General features: G+C 43.2%; 1 protein-coding gene across 3 annotated transcripts in view; it reads right to left on the bottom strand.

Moving 5' to 3' along the window:
- Nucleotides 1-26501, bottom strand: part of SETD9 (SET domain containing 9) — an 88858-nt gene that overhangs the window by 4209 nt on the left and 58148 nt on the right. For 2 of the 3 annotated variants that reach the window (XM_078675112.1, XM_078675113.1), the window contains exons 4-5: nucleotides 17466-17581; nucleotides 6613-6718 (exon numbers count right to left, since the gene is read on the bottom strand). In XM_078675112.1, coding sequence (XP_078531238.1) covers nucleotides 6613-6718; nucleotides 17466-17581 — 222 coding nt within the window. Of the gene's footprint in view, nucleotides 1-4435; nucleotides 6719-17465; nucleotides 17582-26501 lie in introns of those variants that run through there. The other variant, XM_078675111.1, reaches the window with a different exon arrangement.

Genomic DNA, 26501 nt, shown 5'->3' with positions numbered 1-26501 from the left:
TTAAATGCCGTACTTCAGTATAAAGCTATAGTGCAGCTCAATCACTTGATAACAGACATAGCGTAATTTCCTCACCCGAAGGATCAAGTTGTTATTTCTGATTGGTGCTAGATGATTATAATCGTCGCATATACAAACCACACGACCACATTTGTAGTTCTGGATGTGGTTTCATTTTATAAGATATCACTTGGTATCCATATTGTAAACAAAGTTTAAGCCATAATTACTTGTATATTTATAAAAACGATAAACTGAATAAAACGTCAAGAGCAAACCACCAACACAATAATATGCTTACCTAGATATATAGAATAGAAGTAATCTCCTTATTGTGGTTATGTAAAAGCTCAATGTATGCGTCCTACGTCCTGCCTGAGCTTGTAACGTCCGGTTAAATTCTACGTTTACCCTGGACAGAAACAAATACCCACACTCATTGGTAATATGATCTATACATTTTAAGGTTAGTAGTTGATCTTCATCTAATCTTTACGTTCGCTGTGCGTCACTCTATTAAATAGAGGCGTGACTTTATACATACACTTACCTATAAGCTTACCTATGAGCGTATGTATAAAGTTACGCCTCTATTTAATAGAGTGACGAACAGCGAACGTAAAGATTAGATGAAGATCAACTACTAACCTTAAAATGTATAGATCAAATTACCAATGAGTGTGGGTATTTGTTTCTGTCCAGGGTAAACGTAGAATTTAACCGGACGTTACAAGCTCAGGCAGGACGTAGAACGCAGGCCTTGAGCTTTTACATAACCACAATAAGGAGATTACTTCTATAATATATCTAGGTAAGCATATTATTGTGTTAGTGGTTTGCTCGTGACGTTTTATTCAGTTTATCGTTTTTATAAATATACAAGTAATTATGGCTTAAACTTTGTTTAAAATATGGATACTAAGTGATATCTTATAAAATGAAACCACATCCAGAACTACAAATGTGGTCGTGTGGTTTGTATATGCGACGATTATAATCATCTAGCACCAATCAGAAATAACAACTTGATCCTTCGAGTGAGCAAATTACGCTATGTCTGTTATCACGTGATTGAGCTGCACTATAGCTTTATACTGAAGTACGGCATTTAATGTGTGTCCTCTTCCACCCACAGTGATTTATTGCTATGTCCTTTACAACATCGAACTATGAATTGTTAAGGAATTAAAAGTTGATCCTAGCCACTGAGATGGTATTTTAAGAGTAAGTATTGCCCTCCTTGTACTATATAATTGCCTATGGTACACTATACGACTTATAAAGTGGTCATCGTTACCTAGTAACTGCATGATTTTGGTCTTTACCTCTTTGATACAATCGCACCAATACTTTTTTAATCCGGGATGGTCATTCTCCATTGGGTTCCTAACGACTTTAGTTTGACTACCAAACAACTGCTCAAATATAGAAATATTAGTTTTGTAACTTGTCTAGCAAAAACCATATTGCTATAGCAAGTAGGGAAGGAGTGTTGCATAGAAAGATTGCTGTACATTTGTCGTATTAACCATACCTTATATGACGTTTTATTGTTAATTGAAATAGATTCTTTTAATAAATGTTAGTGTTTGTATTTTTATGTTTATTAATTATGTATTTCAGATATATTTGTGGCTCCTGAGGAAGGCGTTTTTTCAGAACGCCGAAACGCGCGTCGAAAGTATTGATTGCCACTTTTTGCCTTTTTTAACATTATATGATAATATTTTATTAATTTTGTATAATTTGTTTTTGTGTGTCGATTTGGTGTAACTTGGATGTATATAATGTTTATTTTTAACATGAAAATCTATTAAAAAGAATACAATTTTTTATCGAAATAAATCTGTAAGTTTCTTTTTGCAATTACCCTTCCGTTCTGTTTGTTAGGATTGTTTCTTATATACACACAATTTATTTCCCTGTCCCAGGAATTATTAATTCTGATCAGGGGGTCCTTGTTGTTTACATCAACTGTCAGAAGGACCACGCTTTAATGTCAAGACAGAAATTAGAAGAATAGTCATCCGTTCACAGCTGCACACATCAATGGCTGTACCTGGTTATCCAGTTTTTCATCAAACTGAGGCAAAATCAGATACAAGTTATAATTCTGTAATCAAACATAAGACCATACAAAGAAACTATCATCATATCATCACGCTCTGGTCCGAATATGTAGGGGAAATGTGTCACCATTACAGTCGCCCTATATTAAATGTGTCATCCTGCCCTCCCGATGATTGAAGAAATTAGAGATTGTGTCTTCTCCCTAACTCGTGTATGTCCCAGATATATCCGTCCCGCCAAATAGGACCTCGGTTCCATTCAATTCCTGAGAGCCAGGCGTCCGGGATCCATCAACTGTGACTCGCCCTTCAACTTCTTGTGAAGGACTGTGTCTTTTTTCTTCATCTGTATGTGTCAGATCTACAACTATAGCGTCCTATAACTGGGCAATAGGGTATTTACGTAGTCTTGCTATTTCCTCCCTATGTAATGATGTGCCAGCGCGTGCCCACACTAGAAGTGAATTTCTCCAGCTGGCTATCAAGGGAGGGCCGGTATGTTTTCATCTTTTAGTGAGGAGTCTTTTAGCTACAATGAAGCCCAGGTCAATGAACCTAGATGGAACCCTTTGCTTCTTTGGACTAGGGTAAGAACCCAACAAGCACACCTCCTATGTTTGTGGCAATGTTCTTTCAGTGCATACTGCCAGTGTCACAGTAACCTCCTACCAATACGTTTGCAAGGAGGTGCAGGCCCACAGCATTTGAAGAAAGTCTGCATTTACCTGTAGACTGCAGGGACAAGCGGACGTAGTTATATGAAAGTATGTATTTATTTTATCTGGAGAAAGATATGATCTATGTAGAATATAGGTCTGTATAAGCCTGAATCTGGAGTTTCGTGGTATGTGCCTGGGGGTGACTAATATCATGGCCCAGTCGCGGTCTGTCCATGGGTTACCTCTGTACGCTTCCAATTTAGAACGGAGGGACATCAGAGGTTGTGTGGTGTGAGTAAGTGGTGCCTCCGCCAGCCAGTGGACAATGTGGGACCCATTACCCATAACATGGAGCTATTGCAATAGGAGGTGTGACTCTGGTTCAGTGTTAATGTCGCCCCATGCTGCAGTAAGTGACCGCAAGATGGAATTATATAGTAATTATTGGCCTGTTGGTAAATTACATTTCTCTGCTAATCCTTTGAAATGTGTCAGGGCTCCCTCCGTGTAAAGATCGCCCATCCTATGTAGGTCCGTCGCATGCCAACACACTAGCGCCCCATTGGTAATGCTTGCCCTGCCACTAGTAGCGGCAAAGACGGGCCATAAGGGATCGTGCCCCTGGTGAGGTAGAGGCTCCTCCTGTAACAACGATGAGCCAGGGCAAAATAAGTCTGCGAGGGGCGTAGCGGCCCAGGGATGGGGTGGAATAATTGGTATATCTGGTATTTGGTCCATGGGGGCTGTGTGGTGGCCATGTCATCCATGCCAAAACCCACCAGTCATTTCGTTACCCACTGTAATTGTGCTGCCGGGTAATACAGCTCCAGGTTGGGGACCGCCAGGCCACCTCTGCTGATAGGAGCGTGAAGCTTCCAGAGTGCCATCCGGGGCAGACTCGTGTTCGAAATGAGATCACGGATCAGTTGTTCTAAATTGCGAAAGATAGTTGCCGGGACATAAACGGGAAGGTTGGTAAAGCAGTATAATAGTTTCGGTAACACCACCATTTTTGATAGGGCTACTCTGCCCATCACGTTCAATGGAAGTGTCTTCCAAAACTTAATCTGTGCCCTAATGGCAGATATTTCTCTGATCAGATTCCCCTCCAGATTGTCATTGGGGTCTCTGTATAATAAAAATGCCAAGATAGTGAAATGTAGATGGGTGCCAACGGAGAGGGGAATCGTTCATACGGGTATTAGGAAAAGGGATTCCGTCTCGAAAGGGGTACAGTCCCAACTTTGTCCAATTCACCCGGAGACCAGAGACCTCTGCAATGTGTCGGAGAGTGCCTGCGATAGTAGCGTGGATGTCATGCAAGTCCCTTAAATATAATAGCAAATCATCGGCATATAAAGAAACCGCATGCAAGTTATCCCATAGCCGAATGCCCCAGTCTGCACCCTCCTTGCGCAGACATGCCGCCAGCGGTTCCAGAGCAAGTGCGAAAAGAAGTGGCGATAGAGGGCAACCCTGCTTTGTGCCTCTGTGTATCTGGATACTTTCGGATATTAGTCGGCCGGTCCGGACTGTGACAGATGGTTGCATAAATAGCAGCTGGACTGCAAGCTGCCTAAGATTCATGGTGGTATTAGGACCGGGAATTAAGCCACATTGATCCACGTGGAACAGTTGTGGAATGATGAGAAACAACCAGAGAGCAAGGGCTTTACCAAGGAGTCTGTATTAATCATGGTCAAAGGTGTATAGAAAAAGGGAACCAAACGGTCAGACCCCGGTTTAAGCATAATGAAGATAGAACACTCCTGGGCTCTTACTTATGGTAACCTTCATTGCAATTTGACAGTGCCAAGACATTCTGGCGTTTAACTGTAGAGGGTGCAATCGCTCATTCGCCCAAGACACTTGGCAGGGATAAATATGTGTTAACTGGAGGAGAAGGCATCATGAAGTGTTTCCACTTCCATTCTAGTGCCTGCATAAGAACATAGAGATGTTCCCATTTCAGTGGATAGTTAGATAGCTAAGGCATTGCTTTGTACATTGCAAAACAACGATCACATCTTGGTGTAGAATATAATGCATATAATTAAGTTTATTCTCACAATAATCTAGGTATTTTGAATGACCACAGGGAGCTCTTAAATTGGATTTTTACCTATCCGAAAATAAGTGGGTGGTATATAAAAAAGCTGAGGACAATTACCATTTATATCATGTTTACTTATCAGATAATAGAAAATGGCCTGCAATTCAAGTTTCTCAACAATTTGTTTGTTAAACAAAACATTCTCAGTAAGTTTAACTTGCATATTGTCGAGGATGCCTTTCACTGTTCTCCAAGGTAACTGATTTATTTGTCCTAATTAACACTGTGATATAGGGTTACAGATACTATTTCGGTTTAAGTTCAATTCATGATCTGATAACTAGCTTTTTTTTTTATCTACTACTTTTTTAATAATACAGATTATGAGATTATTCACACATGAGCTATAATGGTTCAACCAATCCTTGTAAGAGAAAAGACAAATGGCAGGGAGTGTTTAGGCAAAAAGTTCAAGAAAGATGTTGAATAATATTGGCAAAGAGGGGCCCTACTCACGTTGATCCCTCTGCACGTATGACTCCTGCTTAACACTACTGCTAAGATTCTTTCTGCCACACCACAGAGAGCTTGTATTAATGTTCTTGTTCTATCCTATTTTATTAACATTTACAGCAAAGCTTCCCAAATGTAATCTTAACTTGGCTGAAGGTTGGAAATTAAGCAGTAGATTACTGAGAAGACTGAGATGACAAAGATACAAGGGCTGCCTTTCTAGTAAGCAACAGAGCACTACACATTAAGCCAATTTAGCTAGGGCCCGTTTCTAAGATATGAGTAGGGAAATCTCATAGTTTTCATAATAGGAAATCAGACTGTTAACCCCCTTCCTAACTCCCCACTTCTTCCACCAGATGTCGTTTCCCAAAGGAACCTGCACTTTGAGGAGTCTTCACCCCTATCAGTGCTCATAATTTTGTGGAGACTGCCCTCTATCCAATAGCTGCCACTCTGTAGATAATATGCACCTAAACACAGCACATCCATTTTCGGACTGGTGAATCAACACCATGTCCTACAGGCACAATTTTGGAGACGTCAACACCCCGTCCCTACTAAAGAATAATGACTAAGGGGCTGATTACGACTTTGGTGCAGTTGAGGCTGCTCTCCGCCGGAACGGCTGCACCAAAGCAGCGCAAGGACTGCCAACCTGATTACGAGTTCAACTTGTACAGACAGAGGGTCCTTTTGCCTTTTCCATGGCTGTGCCAGATAAACAGGCACCGCAATGGGAACGCCAAAAATGTTCCAGAACGGCATGGACGGTCACTTCCATGCCGTCCTGGAACTGGGGGTGCAAGCAGACAGGGGGGGGCACATGCAAGCAGACAGGGGGCATATGTTGTGCCCCCCCCTGAATGCATCCCCATGCCTGGCCGATGAAGGGGGACATACCCTGAAACCGGTCCCAGAATGCTTGTTTCTGGTCTAGGGAGGACCTGGCTTGGCAGTTCGGTCTGGACTATTCCCATGAGGCACAGGGTCAAGACTGATTTGCATATGGCTGGGTCCAAACTGGGGTGGTGTAGTGGGCAAAAGAACAATTGATTTAACCCAGATCTCTTGACTGGGGAGAATATTTGAATCTTTCAGCATTCCGTCCATCATCTGTTGCAGTACAGCAGGGCAATAACTTGTGCTGACTTTCCACATTTTCTGATGATTGGTTCACCTAGCACATGACTGACAAAAACCGAACCCACTAACTAGAACTGGTAATTTAAACGAAATAACATGACACCCCCCAAAATACAGTTTATGAAGCATTGAACTGGAAGCAAACAGTGCTGAAGAGAGTAAATAAACAAACCCTGCATCGTCATGACTGTACTTTATATTTGGAATATATTGTCTTAATTCAATAGGAAAAGCTTCGGGTACATCGAACTCCTGATAGCAGACATTGGCTTCTCGGTCTAGGAAACAACAAAAACAGAAAATAGAATCATCATGACAAATATTAAAGTACTTTTCCTCAAATGTTAAGCTTACTCATTTTTACCACCCTGAAAAAAGCCATCATTCTTCAGTACTTTCAGCAATCCATCACTATCAAAAGCTCTCAACACGAATCATCTTGCATCATTTACAGTCAACCCGGTCATTCACAAGTGAGGTCACTGAAAAAAATACCATTACAATATTTTTACAGGAAAAAGTCATAATGCAAACGTTGCAGAGACTTTTCCAAAACCATGAATTTATTTGAAATAAATCTGCAGTTCAGGGGGTACGACAGTTGTAATTCCCATCCATAAATCAGTGTGTGTAGTTATATGGTATTTCTATCGCAAAAACCTAGCCAAAAGGCAGCAGAGCTCTGTACAGGCTCAGAGACAATCATATAGTCAACAAGTGATAAGAGTGATAGTTGGGTTGTGGATGGTTATTGCATTGCAACGTTGTGTTTTTTAAAGAGGTGAGTCTTCAACTCTTCCCTAAATTGGAGCAGAGTTGGGGCAGATCTGATGGATGTGGGCATTTTGTTCCAAATCTTAGGTGAATCAATGGAAAATGCCTGCTGCCTTATTTGACCTGTTTACACTTCTTAATCTGCAGTCTGATGGTTTCCTGGCTGTGGATGTGCCGAGACCCTCCAGAGATTGTGAGCTTGCTTGCAAGTTAAGCGGGAGTGTTGGTTGTTATGACTTTGTAAATAATGCAGCTGGCTTTGAAGATGGTGCGGGAAGTCACCTGAATTACAGCAGGATGGGTGTGATGTGATCATATTTTCTCAAGCGGAGATGTGCAGCTGCATGTAGGATGTGCCAAGTGGATACCAGTCCAGAGTCTGGGAAGCCAACGAGCACGGCGTTCCCACCATCTAGATATGAAAGTACCAGGGATTGAACAGCAGTTCTGAAGCCGATTTCAGAAAGAAACCATTTCATTTTCATCGTGTTCCTTCAGGGTGAGATTGGTGTCCAGCGTGAATCCAAGTGACTTAGTATTAAGTGAAACGTGATATTCGATGCGGTCAAGGTTCATGTAACTGAGCCAGGGTTGTACTGGTTCTGTCTTTTACTTCTTGGCAAATAACAGGAATGCTGTTTTGGTGGGTTGCGCTCAGCAACCAGGCCTGGATGATGTGCAGGCAGAGTTTGAATGCATTGGATGTCTCAAGTGGAAGAGGCATTCTAGTAGATTTGAGGAAAATTAGCATATTGATGAATCTTGATTTGGTTATCTGTGAGTAGAGTACCAAGTGCCAAAATTCCTCTTTGCCAAAAGCCTCTGGTAATATGATGGACGCTCACCCACAATAAGATGGCACCTGAGAGCCAATAAATAAACTGCAATCATTGCCTATTCTCATTAACATGGTGCCTATGCATGCACAGCAGGACTGGGGCAAATAACAGCCAAACCCTCAGTCCTGTAAAGATTAATGCACATGCAGGTACAAAAGGATGTATGACGTTACAACGCATGCTTTTACATCGCATGCCTTTACAACGCGGTTTTTACATCGCATACCATTACAACGCATAGCGCTTTTGGGTGTTGGATAGTGAATAGTTTAATTTACTATTCCAACTCCAGTCCCCGTGGACACTAGGGTAGGTTATTGGATAGTAAATTAACCTATTCCCTATCCTAGAGCGCCCCCCAGCGCAATGCGTTGTAATAGTTTGCCTTGTAATGACCGCGTTGTAATGGTAGTGCGTTGTAAAAGTTTCGTTGTAAGTGATGTTTACCGGTACAAAATAGCAATATTACTTGAATGAATTCTGAGTAGCTGCGCTGCACGATCGGATATATTTTAGAAATACTTTGAAGAATATAAAGTTTATGAACTGTACCTTTTTACAAAGTCACGCGTTTGTTTAAAATATTTATTTCATTTTTTAATTGATCGTTTTTGTAAGCACTGTGAAGACCACAGGCCATTAAACAGCATTTTAAAGGGTAGTAAGTAACCTACTGAGACAAAAGTAAAATAATGTTAGAAACAGAAAGTCTCAATATCAGTAGAGGAGCAGCCCAAAGTCCTGTCTCAAGGGTTGAATCTTCAGTGATTTCCAGAACTTGAGAACATTACGATCCCAATAGAGAGGGTGGGGAAAACGAGCTGTGAAAGGCCAAGTCTTAAGAATGGAATGATTTTCCACCTAAGCATTTGTACAGGTGCACAGTGAGGTGGTTTTGTATGCCTGTCCTTAGCTGTCAGGTTGTAAGGTAGCAGCAGTCTGGTACGGTAGGAAGAAGCTGGTCTAAAAGTCCCTTATGAACAAAGCTGAATGTCTTTCACTTAGGCCCACATGCATCATTGTTATTATTTGCGATTCCTAAATTGCGAAAATTAAGGAAAATTAAGGAATCGCAATGTAGAAATCGCAAATACCTATGCATTAAAAATTCGCACATATTTTTGCGATTTCTTATTTTTCCTTATTTGCGATTCTCAATTTTGCGAATCGCAAATAAGGAATCCCTTTACATTGATTCCTATGGGCCTAGGAATCAATGGGAAGGCATTCTCATTTTGTGATTCGCAATTAAGGAATCGCAAAATGAGAATGCAATTTCTAGGGTGCAGGGGGGGTCCAAAGGACCCCCCCTGCACTCCTGAAATGTAACATACAGTCCATTTTTCACACATACATGCCCAAGGGCATGTGTGAGTGTAAAATGAAAGTGTCAAAAATGCACTTTTGTGCATTTTTGAAACTTTTCTAAAATTACCATGAACGTTGACTTCATGCTAATTTTACACATCTAATGTGCAAATTCGCATTTTTTTTTTAGATGATGCATTGCATTTAAGAAATCGCAAAATTGCGATTTCTTAAATGCAATCGCAATTTAAGAAATCGCAAACAAATTGCAATTTCTTAAATTGCGGGGGAAAAAACTTGATGCATCTCAAAAATTGGATTTGCATTTGCAAACGGCCGAATTTTGCGATTCGCACCGTTTACGAATGCAAAAACCAATGATGCATGTGCCCCTAAGTCCTTAGTTTCAAAGGAAATCAATGAAGTATCATCCTAGGGGAGGAGATGTGGGCAGTGCTCTTCAGTCCAGTTACAAGGTGAGAGTCATGGTTCTAGACACTTTGAAGGGTCTGTGATGGGTCTTGCAGGGAGAGCTGAATAAAGAGTAAAGTAGTAGAATAAGAAACACTGCAAGGGCAAGAGCAGGGGCATATGTAGTAGAGGCAGGACTGGTTATTGGACACCTGGTTTGTAGAATGCGTTTTTAGTGACTTTTTTCACTTAAGGAATCATTGATAAGTCACCCAGATTGCAGACATTTCGATAGATTTGTTGGAGGATCCATAGAAGGTGGACAGACAAATGGGAAACAGTGTGGATGACCTGAATCCAAAAGTAGTTCTGGATGTTAGAAGAGTTGAGACGAGCTGCAGGTGATATTGACTGGGCCAGGTAGAGAAGAGGCCAGTTTTACCAGGTGAAACCTGTTGGCTAGACATGAGCAAAACCATTTGAAGGATGTTGCCCTCACACAACAGTTGATTAATAATTGATTCAAGACCACATACTTTGTTTACCAGTATCGAGCAACGCTGAGAGATTAAGGAGGGTCAAAGTACAAGCTGATCCTTCACCAAAAGCAATGAGCAATCAAGTCGAATGTATCGATTAATAATAGTCATTACAATTGAAAGCAATTCATGAACTTCCAAATATCAAATATTATATAAAATTACGCAATGTTATTACACATTAGAAATGATACTCATTTGATGTCAGCTAGACCCCACAAATACACAAAGTAACATCTTGTTATTCTGCTACTGTCAACATTATCAACAAGTGCCAACTCAAATTAAAATACTCTTAACAGATACAGCCATACAATAATAACCTTCCTAGTGCACTTATACGAACTACACTTTCTACACACTTTGTGCTCAAGAGCTCGAAACCAACATGTAGTAACTACCATATATTTAACAAAACAGACTGACACAGAGGTTGTGGCCACTAAGGGCAAAGGTAACACGCCTCTTTACCTGACCACTGGCCATGTCGCAGAAATGCGGTCTATAAACAAAACCATTAATCAACATCTAATGAAGAGCAAACAAGCTCTATAATTAAGAATCTCTGTTGAGGAAGCACAATCTTTTGTCTTGTTCCTTTGGCTATCTTCTGGTCAGATATTATGCAGTTTTCAAATAAAGTATCTTCCCTTTATGTCCATGCTGGTGCATTCCATCTTTAGCAGAGGAAGGCTTCCCAAAGGCATTGACCTGGGGTTCAAAGGGTAGCGGACCGTCAACAATTTCCAGATTCCTCACCTTCCCACTGGGATAAGGGGTACGGTAAGCCGCTCAGGCCAGTTGAAGGAAGGAACCCATGATCATCCCAAACCAGTAATAGAACCTCTGATTTGAGGCACTTCGTAAAAGCCACCTCAACTGCATCCTCCAAAAAACCTCTATCCTCCAAAGCAATGCACAGTTGCCGTTCTGTCCCCATACTCATCACAGAGGACAAGCTGGCTCTGCTTCTTGTGAGCATACAATTGGCACCAGAAAATACAATTCTTGAAAACATGGACAGCTGGAAATACAACAGATTTTTATATAATCAGGAACTCATACCAATCCTCAGATATTTATACATAAGCATGCAGCTTCAAACCATAAATATATAAAGTTCTGCATTCGTTCAAATACTTCTTACTGGCACAAGGTTACAACTTTATCCTTTGCAGCACCGTATGTAAGGGAATTGTATGTTAAGGATTTGTAAAGCGCTGGAATCATACCCGCAGGGGTATCTCCGCGCTAACAGAGAGAGGGGACAAGAATTCACAGATCAGTCCCGGAATAATTCCATCTTCAGGAATTTCCTTCAGAGAAAAAGGTTGGGGCATTTGCGCAAGGTGTTCCAATATTTCAGGGCAAGATAGGCGACAGTTTTGCAGCCTGTTCATATTTTCATGTAGTGGGGAACCACTAGCAGCCCTTTACCTTCCGATCTGAGTAGACGGTCCAGGCAGTAAACACTGTACACCGCACATAAGTTAGCTAATTTTGTCAAAGGACCCACTCATGCCACTGTCATAACAGTCATGTTGTGCATACTGGAGGGGCTTTAACTTCATTGTGTTATTTAGTACTGAGGAAACTACCATATTTCCTTTGTGATGTTCTTAAATATTCATTACACAATCAGGGTAGGTGGAACCCCAGAGGAGTTGCCATCTCAGGAGGTGGAAGTCATGTGGTGGGAGGGGGCAGCATCATTTACCCTCAGAGCTGAGTGCAGGTCACTGTGATTAATTCAGAAGCTGAAGCCGACATGTGGATAAAGATAACTGTTAAGGTTTTTGACTATTACCTTAAAGATTAGCCACTTGGCCATGATATGCATTATCAGAATTGAGATCGTGTATGTTTTGCGCCCACTGAGCTGATATTACTCCAGACGGAGGTATTATTATGCTAGTTTGCTGCTGCTTTTTCTCAATCCCTTTTTTGAACTTTTTTTTATATCAGATCAGAAGCAGCGGACCTCAAGGACCCGCACTCGTATTTTGGTAGTAAAGTAAGATTCTTTCATGTAAGAAGTTGCAAAACATTATTAAATTCTCTGTTGCTACACAGAGGGCTAGAGATTAACATAGCCTCAAATCTCCCTCTCTGGGCTTCTAGGAGCATAGGTTGTTCCTCCCAAAGTGATTAAGATCTTCTTCTCCCTCTTAGGGGCGGAAAGGGACAAAAATAACCTGAAGATTACCAGCAGTTGTTCTTTTATAGAACCCAACGCTGACTCATTGTCCCAGGGGTAGCACTCTGGCTTCTCCCTTTACCTACTGCTGGCTCATTTTCCCTGCCGGTTAGTGTTTCGAGCACCTTCTCTTTTAGCGGGGAGTGATGATGGGGGTCATTCCCTAATTTTACTGGTCGTGCTTTGTCCAGACACTGGTCAGGGAAGCCGTGCACTCCTGTATTTCACTTTGCCATTTCAACCTGCAACTGTTTTGATAGACTAGCATCCCCAGATGGGGTCGATTGACTTGGTGTTGATTCACCTTTGGCCTCTGCCTCTGGTAATGATGGAGCTAAAACAAATGGCTCCTAAATTCTCATCCCCACAAACTCAGATGGCCCCCATTACATGTCAAGCTCCTCTATTCTTACGCCTTTAAACACCTTGGTTGACTGTTCTGTTTTAAGCTTATGTTCTGAGTAACATTTGCAACAAACGTCTTGCATCGTCTTATTTTGGAATGTGGCAGGTTACCGTGCAAAGGCTAGTACTACAGAATGGGTGGGTTTTGCAACTAAATTCCAAATCTTATGTTTTCAAGAGACTGTTTACCCTATACATATTAATGGCTACAGAACCTTACGTGTACCAGCAGTGTCTATGAAAACTAGTAGAGCTAATGGATGGCCTAGGTGTATTCATTTCAAATTATTTGTCTTTCCGAGATGTATCTAGTGCAATGACCTCATTATATTTTCAAATTGTTATCATTGAAGCCTCGTCCCTTTATAATGTTGTGCTGGCTAATTTTTTATAAGAATGCTCCCTTGAGTGAACTATGTCCTCGGCCAGCTTGACCAAGGTCCCGAGTCCATTAGAAAGGGTGGTACGAAGGAAGTTACCATACTTTGAGGTGGCGATTTCAATATGTATCTGTGTTCCTTGCTCTCAAATAAGATCTGTGGCCTAATGGACATCCATGATTGGGATTTATCCCATTTCACTCAAAATGGCTATGGTGATACATTAATTGAAATGTTTAAATATGATCTTGCCTTTTCTAACGAACTCTGCATCCCCTTTACTTCATTCAAGTGTACTTTTAATGGAAGAGGTGATAACATCGTTATGGACTAAATAATATCCTCTTACAGGCACTCTTCATTGGTATCCAACTTTACCACACACAGTAAGTAGCTCTGAGTGATCACTAGCCACAAAGTGTAGTTCTTGATCTTGATTAATCGAGCAAGGTCTGTTACACCATGTCTAGTCGTTAATATAGAGAATGGCCCACGAAATGGTCTTACACTACGTTGGTAACAGATCAACTCCAATATTTCTTGAAAAGATTGGTTTCCACATGCAGAACAGCTTTTGAAACATGCCTGGATGATACAGTTAGCCCCAACGATATTTTGAAGGCCTTCCTTACTATAACATAGGGGTTAAAGGAAGGTTTATCTGCTAGAAGAGAACAGACTACTTGGGATCGACAAGGTTAGCTTGATTCCATCTGTACCAAGGCTCACAAACGCCTTAAGGAAGCCCTTTATAAAACACCAAGGTGTATACAGGAAGTGCAGGCACGTAAACCCGAATATAGATTAGCTGTGACGAGGAGGAAAAACGATTTAAAGGATGAAGCATGGGAGTCGCTCCTCGAAGCTAGCCTTAACAAAGATAGCACAGTGTTTTAGTGTGTGTTAAATAGTCCCACTCAGCCACCCCATTTCAGACATGGCTATATGCAAATCAGTCTGACCCTGTGCCTCATGGGAACAGTCCAGCCCGAACTGCCAAGCCGTGTCTTCCATGGACCGGAAACAAGCATCCTGGGACCGGTTTCGGATTCATAATCCTCATCAGCCAGGCTATCTTGAATCCAGTGGCCAAGTGAGCAAGGGACTCACGTCTGAGCAGACCCTGCCACACTTAGGGCGAACAAAGCGATACAAAAGGGGATGATGGACGGAGCGTTTGAGTAAATCAAACACTCACCCCCAGTCAACTGATCTGGGTTTAATCCATCACCATTCTTTATGGCAGGGTATGCTCAGACGTGAGTCCCTTGCTCACTTTGCCACTGGATTCAAGCAAGCCGGGCTGAAGACGGCTGGAATGCCAGAAACCGGTCCTCGGAAGCTTGTTTCCGGTCCAGGGAAGACATGGCTTGGCAGTTCGGGCTGGACTGTTCCCATGAGGCACAGGGTCAGACTGATTTGCATATAGCCATGTCTGAACTGGGGTGGCAGAGTGGGCTAAAGAACGGTGATGGATTAAACCCAGATCTTTTGACTGGGTGTGAGTGTTTGATTGATTCAGATGCTCCGTCCATCACCACCCCCTTTTGTACCGCTTTTGGCCGCCATAAGTGTGGCAGGGTATGCTCAGACGTGAGTCCCTTGCTCACTTTGCCACTGGATTCAAGCAAGCCGGGCTGAAGACGGCTGGAATGCCAGAAACCGGTCCTCGGAAGCTTGTTTCCTGTCCAGGGAAGACATGGCTTGGCAGTTCGGGCTGGACTGTTCCCATGAGGCACAGGGTCAGACTGATTTGCATATAGCCATGTCTGAACTGGGGTGGCAGAGTGGGCTAAAGAACTGTGATGGATTAAACCCAGATCTTTTGACTGGGTGTGAGTGTTTGATTGATTCAGATGCTCCGTCCATCACCACCCCCTTTTGTAAATCTTGGCAAGCAGCAAGTGTTTGTCGAGCATCTTATATGGGGTGGGAGTCTGGGGATACAGCGATAGCCAACCCCTGATCTGGTGGAAAATTCCTTTTTAGGAATCTACTGTCAGTACCTCAGAGCTGTTCCTCATTTGTCTGCCACTCAAAGCTGGGGGGTTCTTTTTTTAACAGCTAGAGCCAGAATTCAGCCAGTCCTTCTCTGGTATAAGATCTGGACCTCTGACAATACTACACTTAATCCTGAGGTAATCAGGGAATGTTTTAAATCATCTTTTTTCACAAATTGCTTGGCAAAACTACATTAAAAAGTTCTGTCTTGACTAGGGAAACCCAGAATATTTTAATTCCCCAAATACATTGGAGCATACTAGTCGAAAAGATTTAAAAAAGGCCTGCTTATCCTTGCTTGAGCATCTTAGACTGACCACAGAACTTTCAAAACCAAGTGTTCTTAAACATCAAATGATGCTGGTTACTTATGACATGCAACCATATCTTAAATGTGTGCTCAATGCTAGGCACAGGTTGGTTTTAAGTCATTTAAGACTGGATATATTCCATCAGTTGACAAGCTTCCACTGTAAACGATTGATCTAAGACACTATCTAAATGCCCTTGTGACAATTTGTCAGAACAAACTACCATGCATATTGTCTTTTTCAGTACAGTTTTTAAAGACTTGAGGAAGAGCATAATATTACCCAGTCTGTGAGAACAGACATTTGTACAATACCATCCTGCTTATGCTATGCTTTCTATTTGCTGCATTATGTCAACTTATCTATGGTCAGTGATTAACTATAGGTAATCTTTGTATATTTGCATTGACGCTTTCATGCCAAGATGAATTGATATATTCCTGTGTTATTTTGATTCGTACATTTATTAAGTATTCTTGTTTTTCTTTTTTTAATTATATAGTGTATTGTGTTTGTAAGCTTTTATGATTTTAGCACAAAATTGAATGAAGCTTTTTTGATTGGGTGACAGCCCATTCTCCTAAGCTAACCCGAGTACATGGCACATATGGCCATAGTATTCACCCTAGACAGAAAGTCCATAAACGTTTACATTTTGCACTTCCTAAGTAATAGCATGGATGTATAGGTGTGAAGTGAGAGAAACCATCTCAGTGCTCAAGGGTTAGTGTATTTATGTTTGCCTAACCACACTCATGGATCAGGATCTGTAGCCACAATAAAAGACCGGTCCAATGTGTAAAATCTATGAGTTTCTAAAGCCCATTTTACTATGAGGCGTTTGTTTTCTTAGCTACCATACGGTTTCTCTCTAAGCAGTAACTTTGTACTCATGTACAGAATAGGATAGTCTACTCACTCATGGTATTCAGAGAGAAAAGCTCCCCAGTCCCTTATCTCAAGCATCTGTTTGTAGAATGAAAGGGATTTAAAAATTGGAATGTTAAAGACTTGTAGATTCACAGATAGCTTGTTTGAGATCTTGGAAGTATCTTCTTCTTTGGGGCCTTATTTAACTTGATAAGAGTTTTTCTTTTGAAGCAAGTGCATTAGGGAGAGGACGAATCTTCTATAATACCTCCAAACATCCTAAATAGGAGGAGATTCCTTTCCTGGTTGTAAGGGCATCGTAATATTGCTGTGTACCTTTGACACCAGGTAATAGGAAAGCAAAGCAAGAACAGATCAGGCACAAAAATTACATAGTTCAAAAACTGTTTTTTTTTTTTTTGCAGAGTTTTATATAGCGCGAACTAGAACCGAACCGAATCAGTTATCAGAGCGCTTTACATAGCACCAGTTACGTTACATGAGGACACTTTCATTTTTAGGCACGGGGAGATTAAGTGATTTGCCCAGAATCACAGGGGGTTTTTGGCGTCGTTACCGAGACTCGAACCCAGATCCCCAGGTCGAGCGCCTTAGCCGTTAGGCCAACCCCTCTCCCCAAGAGAGCCCCTAAGCCCCTAAACCCCTAAGCCCATCATTGCACTCAAACAAAAATGATAAAATTAAAGTGAAGGAGAATGTTTTGCCTGTATCTTCTCCACCCATGGAAAATAGTTGTAAATGCATTATATTTATATTTGAATTTTTATATCATTTTTAGCCACTGGTGGAGGAAACATAATAAATGTCTGACATTTTTTGCAAAAGGAAACGATTTACGAAATAGGCATTTGGGCTGATATTTTAATTCATTTTTACATGGAGAGTTGCAATTCATTTGTATTCATTTTTGCTAAACATCTGTGCTTTGGCTCCAAATATTTTTCTGCTAATAAAATGTAAACAACGTACCATTTGAACAGTTGTTGACATATTGCCCCACATCTAGGGGATTCTGGTGAAATGGAGTAAGCCAGGAGACATCGCTTAGTTTAAAAGGACCAAGCTGGTCTCTTCTACTGCATGATCTGAAAGACATTATGAAACAAAGTAACTAGTTGGTGATTCAAACATCAACAAAGTTTGAAAGCTTGGCTCTTCACTGAGTTACATTGATGCTATTCAAGAAGATACTTATTCAACTAATCAAAGAAAAAAGAGAGTCTGGTCTGTGACAAAATCCTCGAGAGCTGGAGATGATGGTACCTGAACCCCAAAGCACTGTGAGGCCTCACTAATGACAATGTAGCACTAAGCAACTATCTGATAGCATTTACAGTGCATACCGACCACTTGATTGAAAGACTGATGCACAACATAGTAAATAGCATAGCTTCCAAACCGGACACTGTTCATGTCTGCTGGTCATGTAGGGGTCACTTGTCAACCCCTATTGGCTGCTCAGTCCCAGAAAAGACACAGAGACCATGAAATAGACGAGGGGATAAAGTGGTAGTCTTCAAACGTGTTTTACATAGAGACCCCCACATAAAATATTTTGACCACTCCCTCCAAAATTCCATATTTTTGATAGTCATGCTACTCAAAAATGTTAAAGACCAAGGTCGCGCAATGTGGTGGGCTCGGTGGCATATTACTCCAAGAAATGTAGGCAGAACTAATTTTGAAAGGAACATTTTAATGGATCACAAGAAATGTGTGGAAGGTAAAACACTACAGGCCAGTCCAACATTTCGAGTTGGATTGGAAGAAGGCATTATGTTAGAGTTAAGCATAAGTCAGGAAAACAATCATTCCGGACAGTATGAACAATTAATTTGTCCTATCCTTGATATGTAACCAATCCTAAATGTTCTGTTCCTCAGTATGTAAGATTTCAAATAAAGCGCAATTAAACAAAATTAAATGGGGACGAGTACACCATTAAAAAAAAGTTAGGTCAGGAGGAGCCACGCACCAGTTGAGATGGCCGCGTAAGTCCTCGGCTCTGTAACACCCGTCCCACAGACTAACTATCCTGCGTTGCATCCTGGTCCTAAGTCGCATCGCCGGTCAGCGGAGTGGAGGCAGAGCCCCCGGCAGCAACTCCGGCCCCTCTGCAGCACCGGGGGTCGGAGTTATCGGCACAGCGGTTCTTGGGTCTCCGGGGCGCCGAAGCACAGGACTGATGTGCCCCAGTGGCCCAGGCGTAATTGATAAACATCGGGGAAGCGGACCGGAAGTGGTCGGTCCGCCCCCTTCTTGATGATCGCTGGTGCGCCGGGCCGCCCATGCCTGAGGACTAACTTGGGGACGAGAGAAGGAGAGTGTCCCCTGGCACCCCTACACTCCCTTCAGGGACACCCTCGGAGGAATGCAGTGACCTAACGGGTGGCGAAGTTGGGACACCGGTCTCCTTCCTCATTACTACCTTTAGTTAATCAGTAGGTTTAGAGTGTGGGGCGACAGGCACATTGCTAGTTGGGGATGGGCGGACGCCATATGCAGGGGTGGAGAGATCCGGAATTAGTGGGGTTCCTGTCTCCAGGGACCTCTTTGTTAGTGGGATTGTATGTAGTTTATGTTTGCACATCAGGAGACATCGGGGTGCCAGTGACTTATCTGTACCGGTTTAATGGCGACACCTAGACTGGGATCGGGGATAAGTGTGCTCAGCTGGAATGTGAATGGCTTGGGTGACAAAATAAAGAGGGGGATGGTCAGTCAGTTTATTAGATAACACTCTCCAAATGTGGTGCTCCTGTAAGAGACGCATCTCATAGGCAACAGGTGCATGGCCCTGCATAAAGGGGGCTGCAAGCTAGTGGCACACGCAGGATTCACTACGGGGTCGAGGGGAGTCGGCATACTGGTGAAAAACACATTTTCCCTGATAATGCAAGCCACATGGTCCGACCAGAGGGGTAGATATGTCGGAAAATCGGGTCAGTGGGAGGGGAAGACTGCCACCTTAGTTTCTATATATGTTCCACCCGGTCTACAGTCAGACACATTTCATGACCTGGGCTCCATTTTTCTGACACTGCCCGTGGGCATATTGGCGCTGGGAGGCGATTTCAATGCAGTGGATGACGGTGCCTTAGATAGACACCCTGCCATAACGCTGAGACTGGCGAAGAGGTGGCTTCCCGAATATATGGATATAATGGGTTTGGTGGATAGCTGGCGGCTGCGAAACCCGGTCTGTGTGCAGTATACACACGTGTCCTGTGCGCACCAAAGCCTTTCCAGAATAGACTATATTCTTGTCCCGGCCGCTCAGGCGCACGCCCTTCGGGATGTGAGACATCTTGGCTGGGGCATCTCGGACCACTCCCCAGTCTGGCTCCGGACGGACTTCGACCAGGTCGCTGCGGGTAGGATAGCTCCCATCAACTCATGGCACTTGAGAGACCCTAACACAAGGAAAGGAATAGTTCAGGCCACAGACGGGTATTTTCAGGAGAATCGGGGTACGGTAGACTCGGCGCTGACTCTGTGGGAGGCATATAAAACGATTATCCGGGGTGAAGCTGTATCTCTAATCGCCGGGAAAAAGAAGGAAAGGCAGGCAGACTTGGGGAAGGCAGAGGAGGAAGTGATACGACTTGAAAAAGAGGGATGGCAAACGGTGACACCTGAGGGTCTTCACCGTCTTCGTTTGCGCCAGGCCAAATTTGGCGATCTTGCTAGAGACAGAGCTAAGGCGCAATGTGGAGAGATCCAGAGCAGGATATATGAACATGGAGACAAGGCAGGCTCATAGCATGGCTAAAAAGGAGAGAGTGAGCGTTGAGGTTGGTCCCGGAGATGCAGGGAGAAGACTCCGGCTCTATCACGGACCCGCAGGCCATTGCTGCAGTGTTTGCAGATTACTATGGTGGGGTGTATAGTAAGACAGGTGTATATACGGAGGCAGACAATATAGGGATGATCAGAGATATTCAACTGCCCAGGTTCTCGGATGACAATCGGGAATACTTAGACTCCCCACTCACGGATGACGAAATGGCGCAAGCCATCAGAGGAGTGCGATCCGGGAAGGCCGCAGGCCCAAACGGCATTCCTGTGGAGTTTTGCAAACTTAACTCTAACAAGGTTGCTCCATTTCTCCGTTCTATGTTCGTAGAAAGTAAGGACAGGGGACAACTCCCATATGATCAGTGGGTAGCCAATATAGTAGTTATTCACGAGGAGGGCAAGCCTAAGACATGCTGTTCATCTTATAGGCCTATCTCGCTGCTTAACATGGAGCCTAAGGTACTGGCAAAACTTCTGGCGACGATACTGGACAAAGTCATTACCACCTTGGTGCATCCGGATCAATCGGGCTTTATGCCACACAGGAATACGGCCCTCAATCTGCGGCGGTTGCACGGGGTCCTGGGACGGACCACGACGATTCAGGAACTGGCACCACGTGTGTCATTGGATGCCACTATGGCATTTGACAGAGTTGAGTGGCCATACCTTTTTGCGGTGCTGGACAAGCTGGGGTTTGGCCCAGAATTCATGGGTTGGGTACGCCTGCAGTATTCGGCTCCGATAGGCTGGGTTGTAGTTAACAACTGCAAGTCCCCTGACTTCCAATTGAGTAGGGGCACCAGACAGGGATGTCCCCTGTCTCCGCTAATCTTCTCCCTGGCCTTGGAGGCATTGTCGGCGTGGGTCCGACAAGACATCTCGATACGCGGCATGAGATGGACACTCGAATGGGAGGATAAAATCTCACTCTATGCTGATGATATTCTGCTTTACCTAACTAACCCGAGGGGCTCTCTAATTTGTTTTTTAGTTGTGCTGGCTATTTTTGGGAGGTATTCTGGATTTGCGATCAACTGGTCCAAATCGGTGCTCTATGTCCTTACGAGCAACCCGCCAGTCGTGCCGGATACCTGCCCGATACAGGTGGCTCCTGCAGGATTCCGATATCTCGGCATTTATATCACGCTAGACCCGCAGGTCCTCTCTGCCAATAATATGGTTCCCCCCCCCCCCCCCCCCCCCTGAAGCGCCTCAGAGAAGATGTGACGCGATGGAAGGCTCTCCCGCTTTCCCTGATGGGCAGGGCAGTGCTTTTTAAAATGTTGGCTCGGCCCCAGTTTCTGTACGCGTTACAGAACGCTATGGATCCGATTCCTGCGTCCTATTTCAGGGAAATAGAGTCTCTCCAGAGACAGCTACTTTGGGTGGAGAAAACCTGTATAGCTTTCTCTAAACTTACCCTTCCTTGGTATGATGGGGGGGATCAGACTGCCGTACCTAAGGAAACATTTTTGGGCCTTCCAATTGGTGGCGGTAAACCATGGGGTCTACTGACCCCAAACGATCCCGGATATGCCATGGACCATTGGCAGTTACCCAGGGGTGACTATACTAGGGCACTGTATGCCGGGCCCCGCAGATTCCCGCTCACAGGGCCTACGGCACACGCAGTTCAGGTGTGGCATGCAGCGAATGGACACCTCAAATGGGAGGGGAGTCTCACGCTCGCCACCCCACTATGGAACTCGGAGAGGCTGGGGAGTCTGTGGAAATCCAAGGGATTTGATAAATGGGATATGATAGGGATTACACACATAAAAGATATAGGTGGGGAGGGGATGGTACATACATTCAATTCCCATTAAGCAGCACTACCAATGGCGAATATTTCCGATACCTCCAGGTTCGTCATGCGCTGCGCGTGCATATCCCCAGGGGTACGACGCTTCCGGAGGCCTCTTCCTTTGAAGATAGTGTTAGATGGGCATCTCCCAGAGAAAACTATCTCTCTGATCTATAAGAAGCTCATCAATAACATGGAGGATCCATTGGTCACGGTGAGACAGCACTGGAACGACGATGGTCTTGAGCTAGATGACGAGGATTGGCGAGAAGCGGTTTCCTCCCCGCGGGTGGTGGCAATTCAGATGAGGTTGAGGCTGGTGCAGCTCGAGATACTACACAGGTCATACGTTACGCGATCCGTCTTGGTACATATGGGACACTCGGAAAATGGAGAGTGCAGGAGGGGCTGTGGGGAGCTGGGGACATTCGTACACATATTGTGGCACTGTCGAGAGATGTAAGTCTACTGGGGGATGTGCACCGTACGCTGCAGGAGGTCCTGGGGACAGACCTGCAGCCGGAGGCCTGTAGATGTATCCTAAACGTTTGGGAACCCACAGACTTAAACTCATACAAAAAGCAAAGGGCAACAGTAGCGTTTATGATAGCGAAGCGCAATATTGCTCAACTGTGGGGAGTCAGTCAGCTGCCCCGGATCGAGAAATGGAAAGAGGCTTTAGACTGGTGCATGTTTAGAGAGAGGTCTGTTTATTCTGCTACGGGGTGTCCCGGGAAATGGGGTAAGTTGTGGGGAGCATGGAACCACTATAGGGGGGATGTCTGCGCGGCACCGGCGGGGCATGAGGACGCCGACGCACAAGTCCCCTTGATCCGCTACCTGTTATTACTGTATAATATTTTGGATGTATGGAAAGTCATGAAGTAATTTGAAAGATCTATGAGTAAGTCACCTGATGTGTATTTTTGTTGATTTGTTGTTAATAAAAAGAAGATAAATAAGAAGAAAAAAAAAAAAGGGAGGTAAACAATCAGAGTAGGTTGAAAGAAAAATGGTAATTTTTTTATGAAGGTATTACAATAAAGCATATCCTCCCCAGAGAAATAGTCAGGCTCTGTCAACAATTTTAAGTCTCAGCGGCGGAAGTCCCACATCTCCAGAAATATCCGCCACTTTTAGCAGATGTCTTGCATGTGCCGAACTTTAAAACAAGCCCTTAGAATCCATTGATCACCTCTAAGTTCTTCTTGGTTTAAATTCCCAAGAATGCTCTTCAATTAAGGTTATTTCAGGTATTGTAATCAAAAGCCAATTTCTGAAAGTAGAGTGCATGTCAAGTCAAGCAGGACCTATTGTAATGAAAGCACTCTGCCACTTAACAAAGTGGAAGGGGCATGAATGTAGCCTTTGACTGCAGAACTGGGCGACGGTACTCTACTGTTGTGCCACGTGGTGCCCACACTCCGTGAAGATACCATGTTATTGATACTGAACACATGCGTTAAAGTAAAGCAAAGGATCATGCGTTTTCATAAATGAGGTTCTTCAGTTTTAAAAGAAACATTCACCAGAGAGTGGGGTACGGTCCGCCAGTATCAGTAACCACTGTTATTGCCTGGGAAGGGATTACTTTGGAAAATGGAGACTCCACAAAAGAGCGCCATGGCTTTCACAGATCAGCAACAAGGTCTCCAAGGCTGAATTACCTGAAGTCACGCAAAAGCATTTTTGCTACACATGCCCCGAAGAAATGACAATAATATGCTATAGAATTATTGGTGCTCTAGGCATAAGATATGCATTCTTTTCAGATTACTCCTTCCAAGATGGTCTTCATAACTACCCCTACAGTGGCCTTGGGCCATAAGGTTGATCTGACAATTAAGGTATTGCAAAATAAATAATTGGTGCTTGTTTTTCACGTGGTACAGGATTAGAGCTCAGTCTGACCCAATATTACACATTAATAGTTCAATAGCAGAGTACTAAATAGGACAGTGGACACAAACTGTCAAAGAGGAGAAGATTGTATCGAGCCTTCCAGCACTGCGTCTATAATAACAGCCTCTACATAAAGCAAGAACTGGCAATCCTAACACCAATTACCTAGTCCTAAAATGCCGGAAGCTGAAATTGCAGAGGAATGTTTCCTTTGCCTACCCTACCAATTCATCTGTTTTGCAGTAAATTGAACAAATGTATTTTGCAGAGAAAAAAAAGAACACAAAAGGATTGTTTTTGTATATTATGGATGAAATTAGATTAAGAAAATGAAAGTGACAAAGCGTGATAATTGAAGGTACGTACCTTTTAGATGTGAAATAGTCCCACATGCATAGCAATGTAACCGATTCCCAGGAGGCAGAATCATGCAACAAACAGCATTAATTGAGAATTTTAATAGTCATATGGGTGATCCAAGATGTGATTGATACTGCCTCAAACAAATGGCTGAACCAAACAAGTCAAAGACTGAAGGAAGCTCACCTAAAGCTCTATGCATAGGGTAAACAACAGGTTTCAAAGACAGGTGTGCAGTCATGTTAGACCTTATAACATACATGACGTACACTACTTACAAAAACAGAAGCAGAGGTGGCAATTTACTTGTTTTCCAAAAGAAACAATCCTCTGTTGCATTTAAAAAAAAAAAAAAATTGTTACAAGAGAAAAGTATGTCATACTAGAATCCAATATCATTGTATTCCTGTTAGTTTGTCTTGTAAATTTTCCAGGCATCCTTACATATTTGTACCTCTTTCACTGCCTTCATTGGTGTACAAGTCCTCCTCCATTACATCTTCACACTGTTCATAATATGAGTCCCTCTTCCGCGTCGCCTGCTTTTTTTCAAATTTTCTGGAGGTCAATCCGTCCTTCATGTATCACTTTTTTTGTCAATCGCACACTAGTACAACTTTCCTTGTGACACTTCAAGCTCCAAGGAGTCTGGCTTCCTACAGTCCTCTCACATCTCTCTTGGCCACCATCAACCCATTACCATAAAACAGTTTAGGCATGTGTCATCTGACCACGATCCCTACAATATGGGCCTAAAACAATGGGCTTCAAACTTTTTAATGCCATGTCCCGTGTAAAAAAACAAAACAACTAAAAAAATGATTGGGCCCCCTAGAACAACAAACATATTTCTCACAGAACTGGGAGCTCTTAACAGATTTTACAAATCGATCATTGCAGTTATGTTCTGTTATCCCGTTTAAAATGCAGATTGCCAAGATTCTGTTGGCAGCAAGGTCGTCCTAAAAGTGTATAAGTATCCATAGTGTGATCCTATATCAGAAAAAAACGTTGATACCTGCTCCCAGCTAGGACAAGAGGGATAAAAGACGTTACGATATAAACATTACCGAGCTGCTCACAAGCACTTCTTGGCCAAGGGCCCCCCCCTCTCCCCATGGGCTCAATTATGGCCCGCCAGAGAGGCCCACCCCATAGCTTGAAGATCTCTGTCCGAGTGTCCATTTCTGAACTACTTTCACAACTGATATACGCTTTGGTCACACCCTCTCATGCATACGGCCTCACCAGTCTTGCCAAATCTCATCATATATGAATATATATTAAAAAATATAGCCCAGTCTCGAGAACGTACCAGGTGCCCTCAAGTGGAAGGAGTACTGGCTAATATCTCCATGTACACTGCTCTCCGCCATAAGCCAGATATTCCCAGTGACGAGGCAAAGTCTTCCTAGTTTGATTTCCATGTCCCCTAGTCCTTTCATGCTCACCAGTCTGTCATATGTATTAACCATCACTAGACTGAAATCTCCTCCCACAAACAGCACAGCCACCTGAAGGTTTAGTTGCATCCTAAACCATGTCTCCAAAGTTTCATCTGTAGTGCTGGGGGTAAATATAGTGATAGCAACCACTGCAGAAAGCACCCTTCAGGGTCCACCCAGCAGTTCAGCAGAATAAAGTAGATTGGATTTCTAAGACAAATTGCCACTCTCCTGGAGTCTGAGGCACAGCCGGCATGAACTAGTAAGGGCTGTTTCTACCGCTCTATAACGTTAGCGGTAGTACCAACCAGACGCATTTCTTGCAGAAGTGCAAGGTGTGGGCAAGATTGAACCAACGCCTTAGAGGTCACTCTCCTTTTGATTTTACATCCGAATCAATTAGCATTCCCAGTGAGCATTTATCTCTAATGTTCTTATCTATTGCCAAATAGTTCCTCTTTCTCAAGGCTCCAACAGATAACCTCCTTGCAGCCTCTTAATGTTTCTGAATCTCAAAACAAACTGCAAAACACAACTCCCTTCCCCCACTCCCAACAAACACAGGGGCCTGTAATCACCTGCTCAAAATGCACAAGGGGCCTGTCTCCCCAACAAACATGTCATTACTTTATGCTAATACTATATCTTGTAGAGTGCTGAGGGTGCATGTTGTTAATAACATTTATAATAAGG

This window comes from Lissotriton helveticus, chromosome 2_1, assembly GCF_964261635.1.
Source record: "Lissotriton helveticus chromosome 2_1, aLisHel1.1, whole genome shotgun sequence".
NCBI lineage: Eukaryota > Metazoa > Chordata > Amphibia > Caudata > Salamandridae > Lissotriton > Lissotriton helveticus.
Note: the sequence above shows the minus strand (reverse complement) of the source record. Positions and strands in the feature narration are given on the sequence as shown.